Below are 18,464 nucleotides of genomic sequence, written 5' to 3' on the forward strand. Positions count from 1 at the left end.
CCTGATCTTTCCAACGGAGAGGAGGCCTTCCTCTTCCTCTGCTACCACCAGCTGGTACCGCATCGAATACTTTCAAAGCCGGAGCGTTTGTATCCATTCGGACGACATGACCCAGCCAACGAAGCCGCTGGATCTTTATTCGCTGCGCTATGTCTATGTCGCCGTAAAGCTCATACAGCTCATCGTTCCATCGCCTGCGATATTCGCCGTTGCCAACGTGCAAAGGTCCAAAAATCTTACGCAGAATCTTTCTCTCGAACACTCCAAGCGTCGCTTCATCGGATGTTGTCATCGTCCACGCTTCTGCGCCATACGATGGGACGGGCATGATGAGAGTCTTGTAGAGTGTTAGTTTTGTTCGTCGAGAGAGAACTTTACTACTCAGTTGCCTACTTAGTCCAAAGTAGCACTTGTTGGCAAGAGATGTTCTACGTTGGATTTCAAGGCTGACATTGTTATCGGTGTTAATGCTGGTTCCTAAATAAACGAAGTCTTTTACAACCTCGAAATTATAACTGTCAACGTGACGTGGGTGCCGATACGCGAATGCGCCGACTGTTTGTATGAAGACAGGAGGTACTTCGTTTTGTCCTCGTTCACCACCAAACCCATTCGCTTTGCCTCTTTATCCAGTTTGGAGAAGGCAGAACTAACAGCGCGGTTGTTAAGGCCGATGATATCATACGCCAACAATTGTACGCTCTTATAAAATATTGTGCCTGAGCGATTAAGTTCTGCGGCTCGTACGATACTCTCCAACATCAGGTTAAAGAAGTCACACGACAGCGAGTCACCCTGTCTGAAACCTCGTTTGGTATCAAACGGCTCGGAGAGGTCCTTCCCAATTCTGACGGCGCTGCTGGTGTTGAGCAACGTCATCTTACATAGCCGTATTAGTTTTGCGGGGATACCAAATTCAGACTTAGCGGCATACAGGTAACTCCTTTCCGTACTGTCGAATGCAGCTTTGAAGTCGACGAAAAGATGGTGTGTGTCGATTCTCCTTTCATGGGTCTTTTCCAAGATTTGGCGTATTGTGAATATTTGGTCGATGGTAGACTTTCCAGGTCTGAAGCCACACTGATAAGGTCCAATCAGTTGGTTGACGGTGGGCTTCAGCCTTTCACACAATACGCTCGCTAGAACCTTATAGGCGATATTTAGAAGACTAATCCCGCGGTAATTGGCACAAATTGCAGGATCGCCCTTCTTATGGATTGGGCAGAGCACACTTAAATTCCAATCGGCAGGCATGCTTTCATCCGACCATATTTTGCATAGGAGCTGATGCATGCACCTTACCAGCTCCTCGCCGCCATGTTTGAATAGCTCAGCCGGCAGTCCGTCGGCGCCCGCGTCTTTGTTGTTCTTTAGCCGTGATATTGCTATTCTCACCTCGTCATGGTCGGGTAACGGAACGATAATTCCGTCATCAACGATTGGGGTATCGGGATCTTCACATTCTCTATGACATGCGCAGCTGTCACTGTTTAACAAGTTCGAGAAGTGTTCCCTCCATAATTTAAGATTGCTCTGTACGTCAGTCACCAGATCGCCGTCTTGTTCTTACAGGAAAACGACCCGGTCTTAAAACCTTCTGTAAGCCGCCGAACTTTCTGGTAGAATTTTCGGGCGTTGTTCCTATTGGCCAGCATCTCAAGCTCCTCGCACTCACGTATTTCGGCCTCTCGTTTCTTCTGTCGGATAATACGTCTCTCTTCCTTTTTCAGCTCTCTGTAGCGATCCCACATGGCTCGCGTTGCGCCCGATCGCAGCGGGGCTCTATAGGCGGCATCTTTTCTTTCGGCGGCAGCATGACATTCCTCGTCGTACCAATTGTTTTTTCGGGCTCGCCGGAATCCGATTTCTTTTTCGGCGCCGGTACGTAGGGAACGAGAAATGTTGCTCCATTGCTCGCGCATGCCGGTGTGTTGGGCAGTGCTCTCCGAGAGCAGGAGTGAGAGTCGAGTGGCGAATCTAAGCGAAAGTAAATATAAAGCGAAAAAAACTGCATTTGGAGGCTGTAATAATGTTTAATATTTTACTAAACAAATTTTAAAACAAGTAACTTGTTTACTTTCCGTGTTGACCACGCCATAAACCGCCGATTCTGTCAAATTCTGATTTATTTCCATTCCCGCTGAAGAGCTAATAAAAACAATACCCTTAAAATAGCCAAGGCGAATCTACACAAGGTGGATTCAATATCCGCTGATTTGTGTTTTTGCGATTTTGTGGTTTGAATGTCCAAATTTCAATTAGAAAGTAAACAGTGAAGCAAAAGAATAACAAAAAAACATCGCTTTGACATTCAAACCATCAAATCGCACCAAAAAATAAAACAAATTAACGGATATAGAATCGTCACCTTATTTGAATTCGCCTTGGCCTCAGCATTCTATAATCACTCGTTCACAATAGACAATTATAAAAGCAACCTTGGTTTATATATTTTTGATCGCTTATTAGATTTTTAGCCGGTGTGAAGACATTTTTAACATTCGCGGCAAAACGAGTGTGAATGTTTGGTATAGTAAAATTAAAAAAGGGTTGGCTTTGAGAAAAGTTTATACATATTAATTTAAGAATAATTAGTAATACCATTTAAGGAAAAATCTCTGTGAAGCCGGTGCGTAGCGACCCAACTTTCTATCTTTCGTAAGTGTTTTGTTCGCACGCGGGAACAACACGCATCCCAGACCTCGACACATTAGGTGCATGAGAACTAAGTAATTCTAAATAATATTAAATTTAATCATTTTTAATTGTGATATAAATTAGTTTAAGCTAAAATGCCGTCAATAAACTCATCTGATTTCCTGGACATGGCTGGTAACATATTAGAGCGAATGGATATACGAGACAGCTCATCGCCGGGGCTGCTAGATGTGAAAATTAATCTCACTGGAGTAGCTCAGCACGGTTTCGCCACAGCCAGTGGACTGAATGACTATGATTATCAAAACATCTCTAGTTTATCATTGGGCCCTAAGTCTGCGATGCAAGTGCACACAGTCAATAAAATTCCAATTCCAGCAGAGATTTTAGAGCATTTCAAGCATATAAAGTGCCATTGTATGATGGGATTGTTTCCCGAAATCGGTAGAGCGTGGTTGACTATTGACTCTGAAATTTATATTTGGACTTATGAGCAAGCGCGTGATGTTGCGTACTACGATGGACTAAATCATTTAATTGTCAGCGTGGGCTTGGCGAAGCCTAAAGCTGGTGTATTCATTAACGATGTGAAATATTTATTAATTTTGACAACGCCAATTGAAATTATTGTATTGGGCGTAACATTTGGTGATACCACCAAAATTATTTCATCCCCCATGCGAAACATGCAAAGCACCACAACTTTCGAAGAAATGCAACTAATGAATAAGCCAATATTCATACTAAATTCTGATAATGTCGCTATCAATGTTGTGCAATGTAGTCAGAATGGACGTATTTTCCTTGGTGGACGGGATGGTTGCCTTTATGAAATCGATTATCATGCAGATTCTAGTTGGTTTGGAAAGCGTTGCAAAAAAATTAATCACTCTCAAAGTGTTGTGTCCGCCATGGTTCCTAGTTTTCTAAAACTCTTTACTGATAATGATCCAATCGTTAATATCGTAATCGATGACAATAGGCAACTTCTATATGTATTAACGGAGAAAGGATCTATAGAGGCCTGGAATATTGGTGCAGACTCTGGCAGTACGCGTCGATTTGCGCGGGTATCGCAGAACGAAGTTGTGCAGCGTGCAAGTAGTATTTTAAAAACCGTTGACAATTCCATATTTAACAAAATTAAATCAATTTGTCCTTTATCTAGTGATGATAGCTTGAATTTAAATCTACTTGCTATTACACAAAGCGGTGTACGATTATTTTTTGCTACTAGACCTCTGAGTTCAACTTTAAGTGCTAACCAACAAATGCAACAAACACAATTTTCTCAAACTGTACAGAAGCAGACTTCCACAAGCTTTTCATCTACCGGTACTCCAGGTCTGGTTTCCACACAATCGGCTCAAGACTATAGCAAGCCTCAAGGATTATATTTATATCATGTTCGTCTTCCCCCCGGCTACACACCAAATACAACCATAAATAAACCGAAGCAGGTTCACTCTGCATATTATAGCGAAGGCTCTCTACTATTAATTTCTACATCGCAACAAGACCAAGATCATTTATGGTCTATAAGTTCGGCACCTTTTCTTAGTCGCCCATATTTGGCAGAAGCAACAGCAATGCTTAACTTAGACGGAATTGTTTGGAGTCTAGCTGAAGTTCGGGATAAATGTGAATCTAAACTAAACTCAATTTTACGTAAAGCAAAAAAACCGAAAAAGGTTGTATTGTTGACAAATCAAGGCGCTCATATTATTGCCTTATTAAAGCCTGTGGATATACTTCAGCAGTTGCTTACCACCTACAATGGCCCTCATAATGAAGCTGTAAAAGCTTTCTTTCAAATACAAACCGAATGCGAGGCGTGTTCAACTTCTTTACTTATAGCTTGTGCGGATCAATTTCGCAATACAGATTTGGCGTTATGGGCTGCACAGGCGTTTCTTCTATACGGCGGTGAGCCTTATTATCACTACCAGATGCTTGCAAATACACACGGTGCTACGTCAAAGATAAACCCAATGAATCCTTCATTAAATGTAGGCCACCAAGGTATTGACCGTAGTACACCACAAATGTTTGTTTCAACTCCTATGCCACATACTGCTGGTGGGGGTATGCAAATGCCGCGTTCGCCACATATTTCACATTCAATGCAGCAGTCACAGTACCCGTTGAGCCCTATATCAGGTCAAGATGCTGGACACGATGGTGGTTTGATCGTCAATGACTATTCCACGGTCATATATTCTGCCAAGCATGACGGATTGTATTTGTACGTTGCACGTTTACTTCGTCCCATTTGGAAAAAACGTTGCGTTGACTCGAATTTATGCAGCACATTAACCCAGTGCGATTGTACATTAATACTTGAAGACTTATTTTCGCTCAAGGTTTTTATGGATGCTTACATCGTGAATGAAAGTTCTGGTATGACACGTAATATGTATTCGGCTCCAACGACTATTTCAAATGGTTTTAGTCATGTACTCCCATCTCACAACCAGCTGACAACCCACGATCAACGGAATGCCACCGAGCAAGCCCAAACGGAAGAGAAACAATCCCTAAGCGCTTTATATCAATTGGTTAAACATGTTTGCGAAATACTATCACTGTGGAAAATCCTATGTGAGCATCAGTTTCAAGTGCTGTCGACTCAATTAGCAAAAGAAGAACAGACAATTTTGAGTTCGTCCACATTTCGCGATCTCACTCTTACCCGTACTGAATCCTGTGCTTTACTAATAGCTGCGCTAATTAATTCATATCTTAAAGATAATGCGAGTGTTAGCATAATTTCTGCTAAATTGAGGGAAGTTTGTCCCCACTTATATCGCCATGAAGATGCTGTCACCTTTAAGGCTACTGAAATATTGTTGTCTGCTAAAAGTTGTGACGCATCTGATGCAAAGAATGAAAAACTGCGTACAGCTTTACAACTCTGCAAGGATGCTGCGCCGAATTTGCCTCTACAAAACATATGCCAGCAATTTTCTATAGCCGGCTTTGGCGAAGGGGTTATAGAATTGACAGCAACATGTGCAGCTAAAACCGATCCAGAAGAACTTGGTATACGATATTACAACAGTGATGAGCCCACCGAAGATACGGAGGGATATGCCGCATATTCAGTCCGCATGACATGTTACAAAGAGGTCCGTTTGATGTTGGATACTATATATCAAAATTATTGTAATGCTAATGAAACGCAGGAGTTCGAATTGCAACGACAAATTTGTGACACCAGCGAAAATAGTTTCAGTGTTCAAATACGCAAGCTAGTAAATTTGGTCATACAAATAAAAGATCCACTACTTCACATCACTATATATCAGTGGTTGATGGCACATGATATGATATCAGAGTTATTGGCATTACCTGAGCCAAGTCTGGGGGAATTCTTGCGCCGTAATGTACTAAATAATCCCGGAAATCTTAATTTAGTCGATTTATTGTGGAAGTACTATGAGAAGAATGGTCGCCATGCAGAGGCTGCAAACATTTTAGATAATTTAGCCAGCACTGAAAGCGAATTAATATTACTTGATCAACGTATTGAATATCTAGCAAGGGCAGTTATGTGTATGCGCAATGATAGTTCGGGCTTTTCTATAGCCAATGGAATCTTGCTTAAAGAGCTAGAGGATAAACTTGAAATAGCGCGTGTACAAAAGTGCATACTAGACACTTTTTCTGCATATAGAACGCCGGACAACAACGTTTTACAAGCTATAAAGAAACTCAATTTCACATTGTACGATATAACACAGCTCTATCAGCAATTTGCCGATCCCTTTGATTTGTGGGAATGTAAGCTAACTATTCTGAACTGCTCGCACCACAATGATCCATTGTTAATTGAAACAGTTTGGAGTCAAATTATTAATAAGGCTGTCGAAGGTGCTGGAACCACACAAGAACGGTGCACACGCGTGTTTACTAAGATAGAATCGCTCGTAAAGGAGTTCCGCGAATCTGGGCATTGTTTCCCATTAGCATTTATTATTCGTGAGCTTGAATTGAAGTCATGTCAGCTCCGTTTCCCCGAAGGCATCGTGCCTGAGAAGCTGGTTGCCATGAATATAGATATTGAGCTTTTAATGGAATATTACTTTAGAATGATTTCAATGAATGAACGTGTTTGGGCGAATGAAGGTAACGAGTGGCATCTTGTGCAATCGTCTATACGTGTGGTAACCTTACTATGTGGGAACATGCGTTCTATATGGCATCGATCCAAACGACGCATCCTTGGAAAGGCGCAGGATATCGTATCGACTTGTTTAAGTTTCTGTTATCAAAAACCTGATACTGAGCAGTTACGAAACTCTTTAAAAGCATTACAATGTCAACTGCAAGATAATTTATTGTGAAGATTTTAATTCATTTGTTAAACAAAAATAAATATTTTAGAAACAAAAATCGACAGCAGTATTAATTTCGATTTGGTGTTCGCTTTTTTACATACATTATCAAGGGGAGAATATATTTCTCAGATAGAAAGAAAAACATGTAAATCGAAAAAGTCCTTGAAGGGAAGTTCAAGTAGGGCTAATTTACTGGGGCGGCAGCCTCTGAGAAAACCCGGTCAATGGTCAAATGTCGAAGAAACGACGCTTGTGACGGTTGTTGCTGTTGTTGTAGCAGTAATACAAGCCCCGTCAGTGTAGGGCATATCACGGGTCGTCTTCGTCTAGCTCATCTAAAGGTAGGTATTTAATGATAAAAGCAATGAAAACAGATTTTTTAAACTAATTTTTTGTGAATATGGACCTTTCACACTATCAAATTGAAGAAAGTTTTCGAGATATCCTGATTTAAAAAAAATATTTTTATTATTTTTTTTTTTACTTTTCCCTTAAATAGCACTCGTAGTTTTAATGTCACTACAAATTGTATACCTCTTCATTTACCTATCGATCCACATATTTACTTTTTTCAATTGACATGGTTATCTTCAAGGATGATAGATTACAAGGTTTGACCATTGAAAGCAATGTTGTGAGAGTAAATTCGGCTGCACGGCATAGAGGATTTGGTAGCAGAATAGCAGTGTCCATTATTTTCACACGTATTCTTACTTTCTTTAATTCAGTTGTTCTTCAGACCATAGACGAGTTCAGACGGCAACGAAGTAATATGAACAGTGGCTGCGTTGATTTTTTTTATCAGGGCAATGAAGAGAAATCTTAACCTGGCCAGAGGTGTAACGGTGTTTGGATAGGATCGAAAAAATGTAGAGGAGCGGTAGGAGGAAACTATGAGGAAAATTAACTCCTATGGTTCACCTAGAAGAACGGCTATCAGATGGAAGAAAGAAAGCTTACATTTAATGCCGCACATGATTACTCTCCAATTGTTGTTGCTGTAGCAGCATAAACATTCCCCATACAGATATGGGGAATGCTGCTGGAGGGACAGTCCTTGGCCGGATATAAGTCCGGGTCATTCCGGTAACGAAGAACCGACTGTCGTGGGAACGCCAATTGTTGTTTTGATTGGCATTGCATTTTTTCTTTCAAGATACGGACTAACTTGAGAAGGCGGACGAAGAAAAATATTGGCGATAAGGCGGAACTTTACTGCCATTGGTGGAAATGTAAAGGCTGCATTGGAATGACAGTGGCAGAATACGCCATAGTGCAGCCTGAGGCAGCACTTAAAAAAATGGCAGCGACATTAATGTTGTAGGTGGATGCATTAAACTGACTGACTGCTGCAGTAAAATACTTCCAAACAATTTATTATGCTCCTAATTTCCTCTAGTGCTGAACTGATGTTTTGATTTTTAGTACAAATATTTTTTTTAGGTTTGAGATTTATGACTGAAGTGATATTTTGTTTTGTGAATATTGTATTAGATTTAATGGGGCATTAATATTTTTTTTGTTTAATAAAGAAAATATATTTGATCGAGGTTTATGTAATATTCTATTAGTTTTAGGGCGTCAATGAATTTTGAGTGTTAGTGTTCCTGAAATCTAAACACAAACATATTTTATAATGTTTATAACAAATTCTCATTCTAATAAGGTCAGCTGTATTTGGAACATTGTCCATTTTAAGAAAAAAATGTTTAAATAAGTTGAAAAAAATATGAAATCTTGCAATATCACATTAGCTGGAATCTCCGTAAATGAGACGAATGCAACATAGTCGACGTAAAGGATAAGCGAGTAATTGAGTTACAGGCAAAGATGATAACGTCTGTAGATGAATCGTTCATGCAGCTAATTTAGAAATACTAACAAAAATGAATTGCATTTTCACTGTAAGTAAATATGAACATATTATCAGTTGTCAAAACCGCGAAAATAAAGTGGCGATTTTCATAAGGCGCCACCCTCTGTATTCTGTATACCGTACATATGTTTTAGGCCGTTCGTTGTAATTCTGTTTCACTTCAGTATGGTAGCTCTGTGGGTACTTATAACCTCTAAGCAGTTCGGCGTTTGAAGCAATTTCTATAATCATTAATAAATACTAGGCGGTTCAAATCAGTATTAAAATAAAAATGTTTCCTGTAAAGCATGGTGTGATTTATAGAACACCGGAACAACACCAGCCTCCAGATGACACCAATCTTGCTGGTAATACGGAATATCCTAATCTGAACTCGCGCGATTACGCGAAGAGGCCATTAAATCGGCATATCCGCATGCATCAAGCTTGGGAATGTATTGCTTTTAATACAGAGCAACAGGCAATAATAGCCACAAATAAATTATCGGGGCGTGAATGGGCAGGATCGATTTGGGGATTTGAAGATGTTGGCGATGGGACCAAGTTGAAACCAGCAAAAGCGTGCTACAAACTTCAATGTCAAACGCTAATTTCCTGCTTGCAATTCATTGCAGATAATATTGTTAGTTGAAATATCAAAATATAATTGGTGTTAAATTCTATATTTCTTTATCGCTCAGTTCCTTGTCGCAATGCGGTCGGGACGTGTACAAGTATGGTCCACCAAATCTGAGGTGCGCAGCCCCCAAACACCTTACTGTATGTTTTTGATAGGTGACAAATGTGAGCATATGCGTCCAGTTACGTGCATGAATGTGAAGGCGAATATGGAGCATGCAATTACCGGCAGCAAAGATGGCGCTTTGAAAGTAAATATTTCGCTAATACCTTTCCAAAACTTTTCTAGCTTAAATTGTATTTCGTAAGGTTTGGGATGTAGGTTGTGCTGATCTTATCTCCATTCACACTTTTCGGTATGCACATACTGATGTAGTTACTGGTGTTGCAACGTCAAATACGGAGACATCAATATTTGCAACATGCTCATTGGATCATAGTGCTTTACTTTGGGATGACAGATTAACAAGACCCGCAATAGGTATTACCATGCATATAACTTTTCTTTTCATGTATGTGTACAAAAGTGCAAACCAAATATTTCCCAGCTCTGTGCGAAGATCACCCCTCTCGCTTTAAAAATTTGGCATGGGCTGACGTCAACGAAATTTCCAATGATAATATGGTGTATTTAGGCGATGAATCTGGCTTTGTTCATGCAGTTGATAAACGTTTACCTCACAAATTTGTCCAGAGCTCCAAATGTTTAAACAGACCAATTCATAAAATTGTGCCAAAAGGGTAAGTAAGGAAATGTCAACTGATAAGGCATAGTAATACGATTTATTTTCCAGAAATAAAATAGCTGTTATTGGGGACACTAATATAGTGAAAATAATTGAAGCGACCGATCACATCACCATTTATACAAATGTTGAGGCTGAGAGTTTTGTGCGAGACGGCGTTTGGCGAGGGGCTTCAGAACTGTTAACAGTTGGATATGAGGGCAAACTGCGTATACATAAGTTACAGTAATCAAAGTTAAAGGAGTAAATAAAATTTGGTTTAAGTTTTTACTATTATGATATTCTTTAACCAGAAATAACGCATTTAGAGTATATAATTGAGTTAAAGTACATCAATAAAATATGGCGAGCTAGTTTTAAAACAGACTGACGATCTAATCAATATTTATCATGAACACATAGATTAATAAGTACCTTGTTGATAATTCGTTGAATCATTGCACATTTGGAAACTCGGAGGTCCTTTGATTCCCACGGTAGTCAGGTTTATGTTCTTTACTCGACCTGGACTTATTTATGTTCGGTCAATTACTGGCGCTCCTTGAACATATCCAAGATAATGCTCGTAAGTTAATACAAGTTTTTTAAACAGTAGTCGCCTCTTGCATTTCTATCATGATAAAGCTTTCCTTAGGCACTGTGTTTCTTGCCCTGCCTATAGTTAAAAATCCAGACGCTTACCACAAATCGGAGCAGAATCTGTGGTTTATGCATCAGTGCTGGGCACCTTCTCGGCATATGTTCCGCGGCCTCATCTTTCTCCCTACAGAACCTGCAAGTTCCATTTGAGTATATTTCTGGTTAGTAAGATGATGATTCAATCTAAAATGTCCTGTTAGAATTCCTGTGATAATTCTAAAATTATTCTTATTTAATTCCATAAAAATCTTTAAATCGGTATAGGCTTATGGTGTACAGCGATTATACCCATTTTCGGCTTAATAGCTACGTGAATAAGCAAAATTGTCGTATTTGGGCTGAAGAGCAACCCGAATTCATTCAAGAGGAGCTATTACATCCATTGAAAACAACCGTTTGTTGCGGCCTATTTGCTGGAAGAATCATCGGCCAATATTTCTTCAAAGACGAGGCTGACGCCAATGTATCAATGAAAGGCGAACGCTATCTCGCCATGATAAACGACTTTTTGATGTCAGAAATTGATGTCCGTGATCTCCATAACATTTGGTTTCAAAAAGTCGGCGCTACTAGCTATACTCCCGTGAAACAACGGATTTATTGTGTCGTCGTTTCGTTGAGCAATTTATCTCTCGTCTCGGGTTAGTGGATTGGCCACCAAGATCGGTTGATATCACACCTTTGGACTTTTATTTATGGGGTTATGTAAAGTATACAAGCTTTTTGGATAAAAAAAACCAGCTTCGATTGAGGTATTGGAAGCCAACATTTCTAAAGTTATTCACGAGATACCGACCGAAGTTTTCCCGCGAGTCAGTCAAATTTGGTGTTTACGGATGGCCGAATTACGACGCAGTTGAGGCAAAAATTTAAAAGGGATTATCTTTAAAAAATAAATATAAATCTCATGAATGACTCTACACAAAAATAATAATAAAGATTGCCCAATCAATTTGAATTTTCATTGTTTTATTTCGATTTAACATCCGATACCTCTAAATTGAGCACCCTTTACAACCTAGCTTATACAAATTATTTTATATTGTATTCATTAACTGAGTAAATAAATAAATTTATTAAGTTTTAACTGCCTATAAAAAAATAATGTTTCATTACGATTGTTTTTTATTTAATTAATAAATATTTCAAAGTTTATACATAAAGGCAACCATAAATAAAAATAAAAAAGCCATACAGATATAATTTTAAATCAGTTGTTTTGATCCTCCGCTTAACAATAAAAACGAACAATAAAATTTAGACATAAACTTGTACATTACCAATATGCAATAATACAACATTAGTTTTTTTATACACTGGTCAATCCTATTATGAATCAATAGTGATTAACTCATCACAGACAAAACGCCCTGTACTATTGACTCTGGTATATCCAGGGGTTTGTCACATAATTCGCCAGTAGTTTTGTCCATCATATAAATTTCGTTCACGACTTGATCTGCATTATCGGGGTCTAGCGTAGAGACAAGTACTAAAGAACCATGCGCCAAGTCAATTAATATTTGTTGAATATCACACTCATCTACATCACGATGCGTAAGCGACATAGGTGTAGCAGGCATTGAATCCATTAATGTTGGATCTTCGTCCTCTTGCAACGTATTTACTGTCCCATCATCCAGGTCCACAAAAGTTTTACTTTCAGCTTCTGCTGCTACAATGCAATTCGCATGCGTTTCATTATTTGGTGTTAATATTTCTTTATTATAATCTGCTACACCAGAACTTGTAGGTGTTATAAAGCTAATGAATTCCTCCTCGATTTGGTCTAATCGGCTCGCTATTTCTGAACTTTCTTCAACATTACTTTGAGGAAGGTCAGAGTTTAAAAAGTTGCTATCATGACTGGAGTGGTGCTCAGCTTTGACTGCATAGCTTGTAGCATTCGCTACTTCAAGTTTCACAGGCGTGATTTCGCGTGGCATAGTTGGTAATGTCATTGGTGCTACCTCTGTTGATGCGGTTTCTGCGGAGTTATTATGTAATGTACTCTGTTTTTGTCGCGATTTTTGTTTTTTTGATTGTTCAGCTGTGGCGTCATCGGGAAGACCATTTGCGTGCTGGGTTTGTGATATTTTGGGTTTTTTAAAGCTATCAGTCTTTTTCTTTTCGCACGCGTTGGACCGCCGACTCAGCTTACGTTTAACAACATTTTCATTCTCATACACATCATCACCGTTTTTAAGTGCACGGGCTGCTGTACTGCTGTTGATTTTGACCTGTAAAATTATTATATACAGGGTATAATACATACGTACGTTTATAATTGTATATTTTTTTAGGTACTTAAAGAATCTGCTCAGGTAGGCACTCTAATGCGGTACAGAAGCTTAGTCGAATCTTGAAACGGATCCTATTACCGAGTGGAAGCATAGCTCTTTTAGCCAATGCTTCGATCATATTTTTGACACCGTTTGAGATTGGGGAGTAACTAAGATCTCGACCTCAGCGAAAGCTTGCCTTATCGAGAAAACGGTTGTTGTTGTTGTTGTAGCAGCATAAACATTTCCCATATTTACATACGGGGAATGCTGCTGGAGTGACAGTCCTTGGCCGGATATAAATCCGGGTCGTTTCGGTAACGTAGAACCGATTGTCGTGAAAACGGTCGTACGAACAAGGTGAATACACCAACACCGCAAAAAACCATACCGTCTCTCGAGCTTTCGGAACATGCCCGCGGTAATGACGAGCCCTAGCATATCGGGAACCACTGGCTATTTAACCAATAGAGATGTATGCGGTCGCTATTAGGCAAGGGTAACACATGGCCGAGGAGCACAGTATCTGATGGCGGTCCAGCTAGTAAACGATCTGATAGATCCAACACCCGCCAAGAGGAGCGGTCGCAAATCCATAACTTTACTGCTGGACGATCCTAGCAGGGCTGGACTGAGCGGCGTGGAGATAAAGTGCTACCAAGATAAGCACAAAATCCCTTGTCGACACCGCATGATAAGAACGGACATAACCCCAGCTACTCGAATGTTGTTAAGGGAGGCGCAAGGGTCGGAAGACCTTACAGTACTTGCTGAGAAGAAAGGTCCGCAGGTGGACACAGCCAAAATAAATTTAAGCAGCTCCTAAGCCTCCCCAAGGACAAACTGAGAATGCCGGTGAATAAATTATGCAGTCATCTGAATCGCTGAAAGTTCCAATACACCTTCTTCTCGAATGCGATGCCATAGATAAGAGTAGAAATTTCGGCCTCTTCCAACTCAACTTTATCTTAGGAAACTGGGTTTGTATGAGGTATTGTGGTGAGAAGAGTGCAAAATACCTTTACAAGTATGTCGAAGTGCAAACCTCCTTTTAGTTCTATTCTATTCTAAGTATTTAATTACGACAATAGTAAAATACAAATAGTTGCTCCAGCTTGTCCCAGAAAAGGAAACTTTCAAACTGCAAAGCTGTACATAATCTAAATTTTTTCTTTTTACCTTTTTAATTGTTTTAGCCTCTTTTGAATGTATTTCCTTCCACCGCTGAAGCGCTTCTTCCCTCTCTCGTTCTTCAGTCTCTAGTTGAGTCTTTAAATCATCGATATTAAAAAGCTTGGGATACAACAAAGCTTTGTTTATTAATGCTAAATTGCTGCGTTCTTCTTTTTTAAATTTAAGTTTTAGATCACGGCGCGTACGTTTCGGGAATAATTGGCACATCAGTGAGAAGTCAGTGCCCACCGTTTGCAAACACCGATAAAATTTTATCGTCTCTTCAGGTGGCCATTCCTTGGTACGTTTTTGACGCTTATAGAAACCGTTCATGCCAGTGTTTTCATCGAGAAATATTAAAGACGAGTTAGCAAGAACTTTGCGAGCCTCTTGTTCTGCAGTTGTTTCAATTTCCAACGTTTTTTCGTCGAGTATCAGGTCTCCATTTGCATTCAACTTTAATTGTGGCACCGGCATTGCAGTATTTGTTTTATCACTTATTTCCATCTTTGTATCTAACGTTTGCTTCGCATCATTTTCGTCTACTGTACACTCTTTTTTAATATTGGGCATCGCTGTGCGTTTCTCCATGGGATTGGTAACCGGATTATAATAGATTAAATCAAACATTTTTAACGAAGATTTGTCGAGATTCCCATTCACAATACGGCAAGAGAAATCACGTCGGGAATTAGGACGGTTCGCATGTTCTTCATTTTTACGAAGCTTCGATGGCGTTATAAATGAATCTGAAAAGGCGGAACAATTCGATTCAGTGCGTATGCGGCCATGCCCCATTGTGGGTGTGAATTTGTGCGGTGTGTAATGATGCTGTCCCGTAGCTGCATTTGTTGAAACCGGTGAAGGAACCATTGAAGCTGAGTAGTGACGCTCTCTCCGATGTGTAAGTGGATTTATTTTTTGAGCAGTTGAAGTTTCTACCATCTCTCCTTCTGGGACTGACGTCGAGTCTTGCGATTGTATATCGGTTAGCGCTGCATACGTACAAGATACATTTTTGTTAATAAATTCATTTAAATTTGTACAATGGTAAACATAACTGAGTGCATGATGATTTTTTTTAATATTTACAATGTTTTAGGAGTTAAATTTTTTTTAAAACACCAAAATTTAGAAAAATAATGTGAAATCAAAATTTTTAATTTTGCATAGTGTGATTTATGTGATTTTGATTAAAGAATGAATATAAAAAATACATATTTCGAAATAATTATATTAAAAAAAAAATTATATCGTACACTCAGATATGCTCTCTGCTGTTCATACATATATACTGACTTGAAATGTCTTCAGATGGTCCTTGTACGGGACTTGCTGTGCTGACAAAACTATTACGTCTCTGAAATAAAGGGATGGGTCGTATTCGTTGCCGCGCTTGTTGCTTTAGTGGAGAAGGAACTTTCTCAGGAACAGTTTTTTGCATGTCTAATTGCAATATACTTTCTTCCATATCCGTATAGAAAGCATCCTCTGTACCGACATTTGCAGTAACTTGGCTATTACCTCGCATATATTCAACACGAGCAGGACATTTAAATGAAGTGTCGGCGTTTTCTGCTACTTTTTCGTTTTTGGCAATCTCATTTGTTTTGATTTTGTCGGAAGATTGAACCTCCGTTTGTGCAACCGCACTACTTTCACAATTTGAATAATTTCCATAATCTCTTTCCGAACTCTCGCCTTTACCTTTTACAGTTTCAATAGATCTTTCAGTGACGGGCTGATTACTTCGAAGCTCTTTCGTTTCGGCAACAGGAGATGCTACGTCATGAAATCGGTTGCCCTCTTTATTAGAAAGAGTGGAATCTTTTGATTTGCTACCCTCATTTTCAACGAGAGCATTAGATAACCCATCAGATTTATCTGCAGCGCAATCATCGCTTGCGGATTTTAATGCTTGTTCCGATTTGACATCCCGTGATTTTCGTTTTGTTGTCAAAAGTGCTGTGGCTTTTATTCGGGGTCGGCGCATGGCCATGGTGTTATCTATGTCGTATTTTTAAATAACTAAATGTTATTATTTTCAGATTTCTTAAGTAGTACTGTGTAGCTTTTTGGGTGACCAACTTTATTTGTGTTACTTTAGAACACGTTGCTCTAATTCGTCACCAATATTCAAATTTATCTACAACTTTCGCCGCTCCTTTTTGCCAAGTAACATATATTCAGTAAGACCGCCTTCCTCCGATATTTTAAGGTTTTTAAATCCCATTGCAAATAGAGGCAGAAACGCGAAAATATTAACCTCCACAGAAAATTATTAATTCTTGAGTAGTTTCACAATCATGTTGACAATTTTGCCAACAATGCACAATATTTTTGAATTGAAATTACAGGGTGAGCAGAAAACCTAAATCTGTGTTTACGTAGGCACATTTAATGTGTGTTGTAAAAGTACAGAGTCGAGTTAATACCGGTCAAAAGTAAAATTGATGTCCTTCTAGAATTAGACAAAAAAGAATAGAAATGGGGTAGGAGTTTTTAGGATAGCCCGTTCGTCTTTTTGTGTTTGAGGAATAAAGGTGATCAATTTAGAGATATCGAGTTGTAGACTGAAATAAATGAATAAAAATTAAAATTAATTGGGCAATCTTTAATATTTTTGTGTATAACCATTAATGAGATTTATATTTATTTTTTAAAGATAATCCCTTTCAAAAGTTGCCCGCAACTGCGTCGTAATTCCTCATCCGTAAACACCAATTTTGAATGACTCGCTGGAGGAACGCGGTCGGTATCTCGTGAATAACTTCAGTAAAGTTAACTTCCAATGACTCAATCGAAGTTGGTTTATCCACTTTACATACCCCCACAAATAAAAGTCCAAAGTCCAATCCGTGTCCGAGAGGAGAGATAAATTGCTCACCGAAACGACAGCACAGTAAATCCATTGTTTCATGTGCTGCATGGCAATTAGTGCCGTTTTGTTGGAACCCGATGTTGTGTAGAACACGAGCTTCAAGTTTTGGCATCAAAAAGTCGTTTATCATGGCGCGATAGCGTTCGCCCTTCACCGTTACATTGGCGTCAGTCTCGCCTTTGAAGAAATATGGGCCGACGATTCCTCCAGCATATAGGCGACATCAAACGGTTGTTTTCAAGGGATGTAATGGCTGGTCCTGAATGATTTCGGGTTGCTCTTCAGACCTAATACGGAAATTTTGCTTATTGATTAAGCCAATAAACCAAAAATGGGCCTCATTGCTGAAAAGTTATGTACACCATAAGTTGGGCTAAGCGCGAGATGTACACTTTCCACACAGCTTCGATTTTCGTAATCCAAAAAAAATGTGTCGCTAGCGATGGCTATTGTTTTGAAGATTAAATTTGTAACAATTTTTTGTTAATTATCATTTGAAATTGAAAAAAGTGTCATTTCATAGGTATCTACCTGGAATACGATTTGTAAACGTACAATGTAAATATTTTCGTGTACAGTTCCGGACCTCGTCATTCAGTAGATGTATATAGATGTCTCCTGACTTGTCTAGGAGACGGCTCAGCCTCCATTAAATGTCTACTGCTGCAGTTACAGCGGTAACTCCGAAGCAGAAACTGTGTGCTGAGAATAATATTATGCTCCTTGACAGGAAGCATATAAGCTTCACAGTATAGGTGTTGTATCGGGGACATCTAGAGGCATCGTTTGGGTTATTTACCGTCGTATCATCATTGATGCATGATCAACTTTGACTTTCAGGTATACTTTAATCTCAAACGTTTATCTGCACATTTATGGTGTCTAGCGCTGTTGTGGTGCTGTGCACTTTACGGAAGCCCTATTTATGTATGGCTGGAATCAGATCTTTCGTCGAAATCAGGAGCAGACGGGCGATATGCCTTCTCTTGCTTGGTCTAGAGTTGTAGGTGTTGGTTCAGTAGAGCGACTGCTCTTCCTGCCATCCACAAAATATCGCTGTGGAACCATTATCGCTGTGCTTCGTAGTTTTGCAATCTTGGTTAAAAATACCTGAGGCCTTATATTTCATTGACTTCTATAACTTGGCTTTGGTAGCTTGTATCAAAAGTCGTGTCTGTGTGAACTTAGTCGTGTAAGAGTTCGTCTAAATTTTTTCCAAAATAGAGAAAAAATGCTAGCTGTTTAGGTACT

At 39.3% G+C, this 18,464-nt stretch overlaps 3 protein-coding genes across 7 annotated transcripts; 2 read left to right on the forward strand and 1 right to left on the reverse strand.

Moving 5' to 3' along the window:
* Window positions 1–2,439: 2,439 nt before the first annotated feature.
* On the forward strand, window positions 2,440–7,055 carry LOC128863246 (nuclear pore complex protein Nup154). Of its 5 annotated transcripts, none has more exons than XM_054102322.1 (3): window positions 2,443–2,549; window positions 2,610–2,729; window positions 2,782–7,055. In XM_054102322.1, exon 3 carries the CDS (start codon window positions 2,793–2,795, stop codon window positions 7,002–7,004), a length of 4,212 nt encoding a protein of 1,403 aa, XP_053958297.1. In that variant the 5' UTR covers window positions 2,443–2,549; window positions 2,610–2,729; window positions 2,782–2,792; the 3' UTR covers window positions 7,005–7,055. The 5 variants fall into 5 exon arrangements, with proteins under 5 accessions (XP_053958299.1, XP_053958296.1, XP_053958297.1 ...); XM_054102325.1 differs by having other exon boundaries at window positions 2,610–2,658; XM_054102323.1 differs by having other exon boundaries at window positions 2,476–2,528.
* A 1,972-nt stretch (window positions 7,056–9,027) lies between these two features.
* Window positions 9,028–10,604, forward strand: LOC128863097 (protein valois). Its single transcript, XM_054102031.1, has 5 exons — window positions 9,028–9,496; window positions 9,555–9,743; window positions 9,802–9,973; window positions 10,041–10,233; window positions 10,287–10,604. The coding sequence occupies exons 1-5, from the start codon at window positions 9,146–9,148 to the stop codon at window positions 10,465–10,467; spliced, it is 1,086 nt and encodes a 361-aa protein (XP_053958006.1). The 5' UTR covers window positions 9,028–9,145; the 3' UTR covers window positions 10,468–10,604.
* Window positions 10,605–11,829: 1,225 nt separating this feature from the next.
* LOC128863096 (transcription factor TFIIIB component B'' homolog) lies at window positions 11,830–16,672 on the reverse strand. The gene is made up of 3 exons (XM_054102030.1): window positions 15,632–16,672; window positions 14,339–15,327; window positions 11,830–13,117 (listed from the first exon to the last, which is right to left on the reverse strand). Exons 1-3 carry the CDS (start codon window positions 16,329–16,331, stop codon window positions 12,224–12,226), a joined length of 2,583 nt encoding a protein of 860 aa, XP_053958005.1. The 5' UTR covers window positions 16,332–16,672; the 3' UTR covers window positions 11,830–12,223.
* Window positions 16,673–18,464: the final 1,792 nt, after the last annotated feature.

This window comes from Anastrepha ludens, chromosome 5 (assembly GCF_028408465.1).
Source record: "Anastrepha ludens isolate Willacy chromosome 5, idAnaLude1.1, whole genome shotgun sequence".
Lineage (NCBI taxonomy): Eukaryota > Metazoa > Arthropoda > Insecta > Diptera > Tephritidae > Anastrepha > Anastrepha ludens.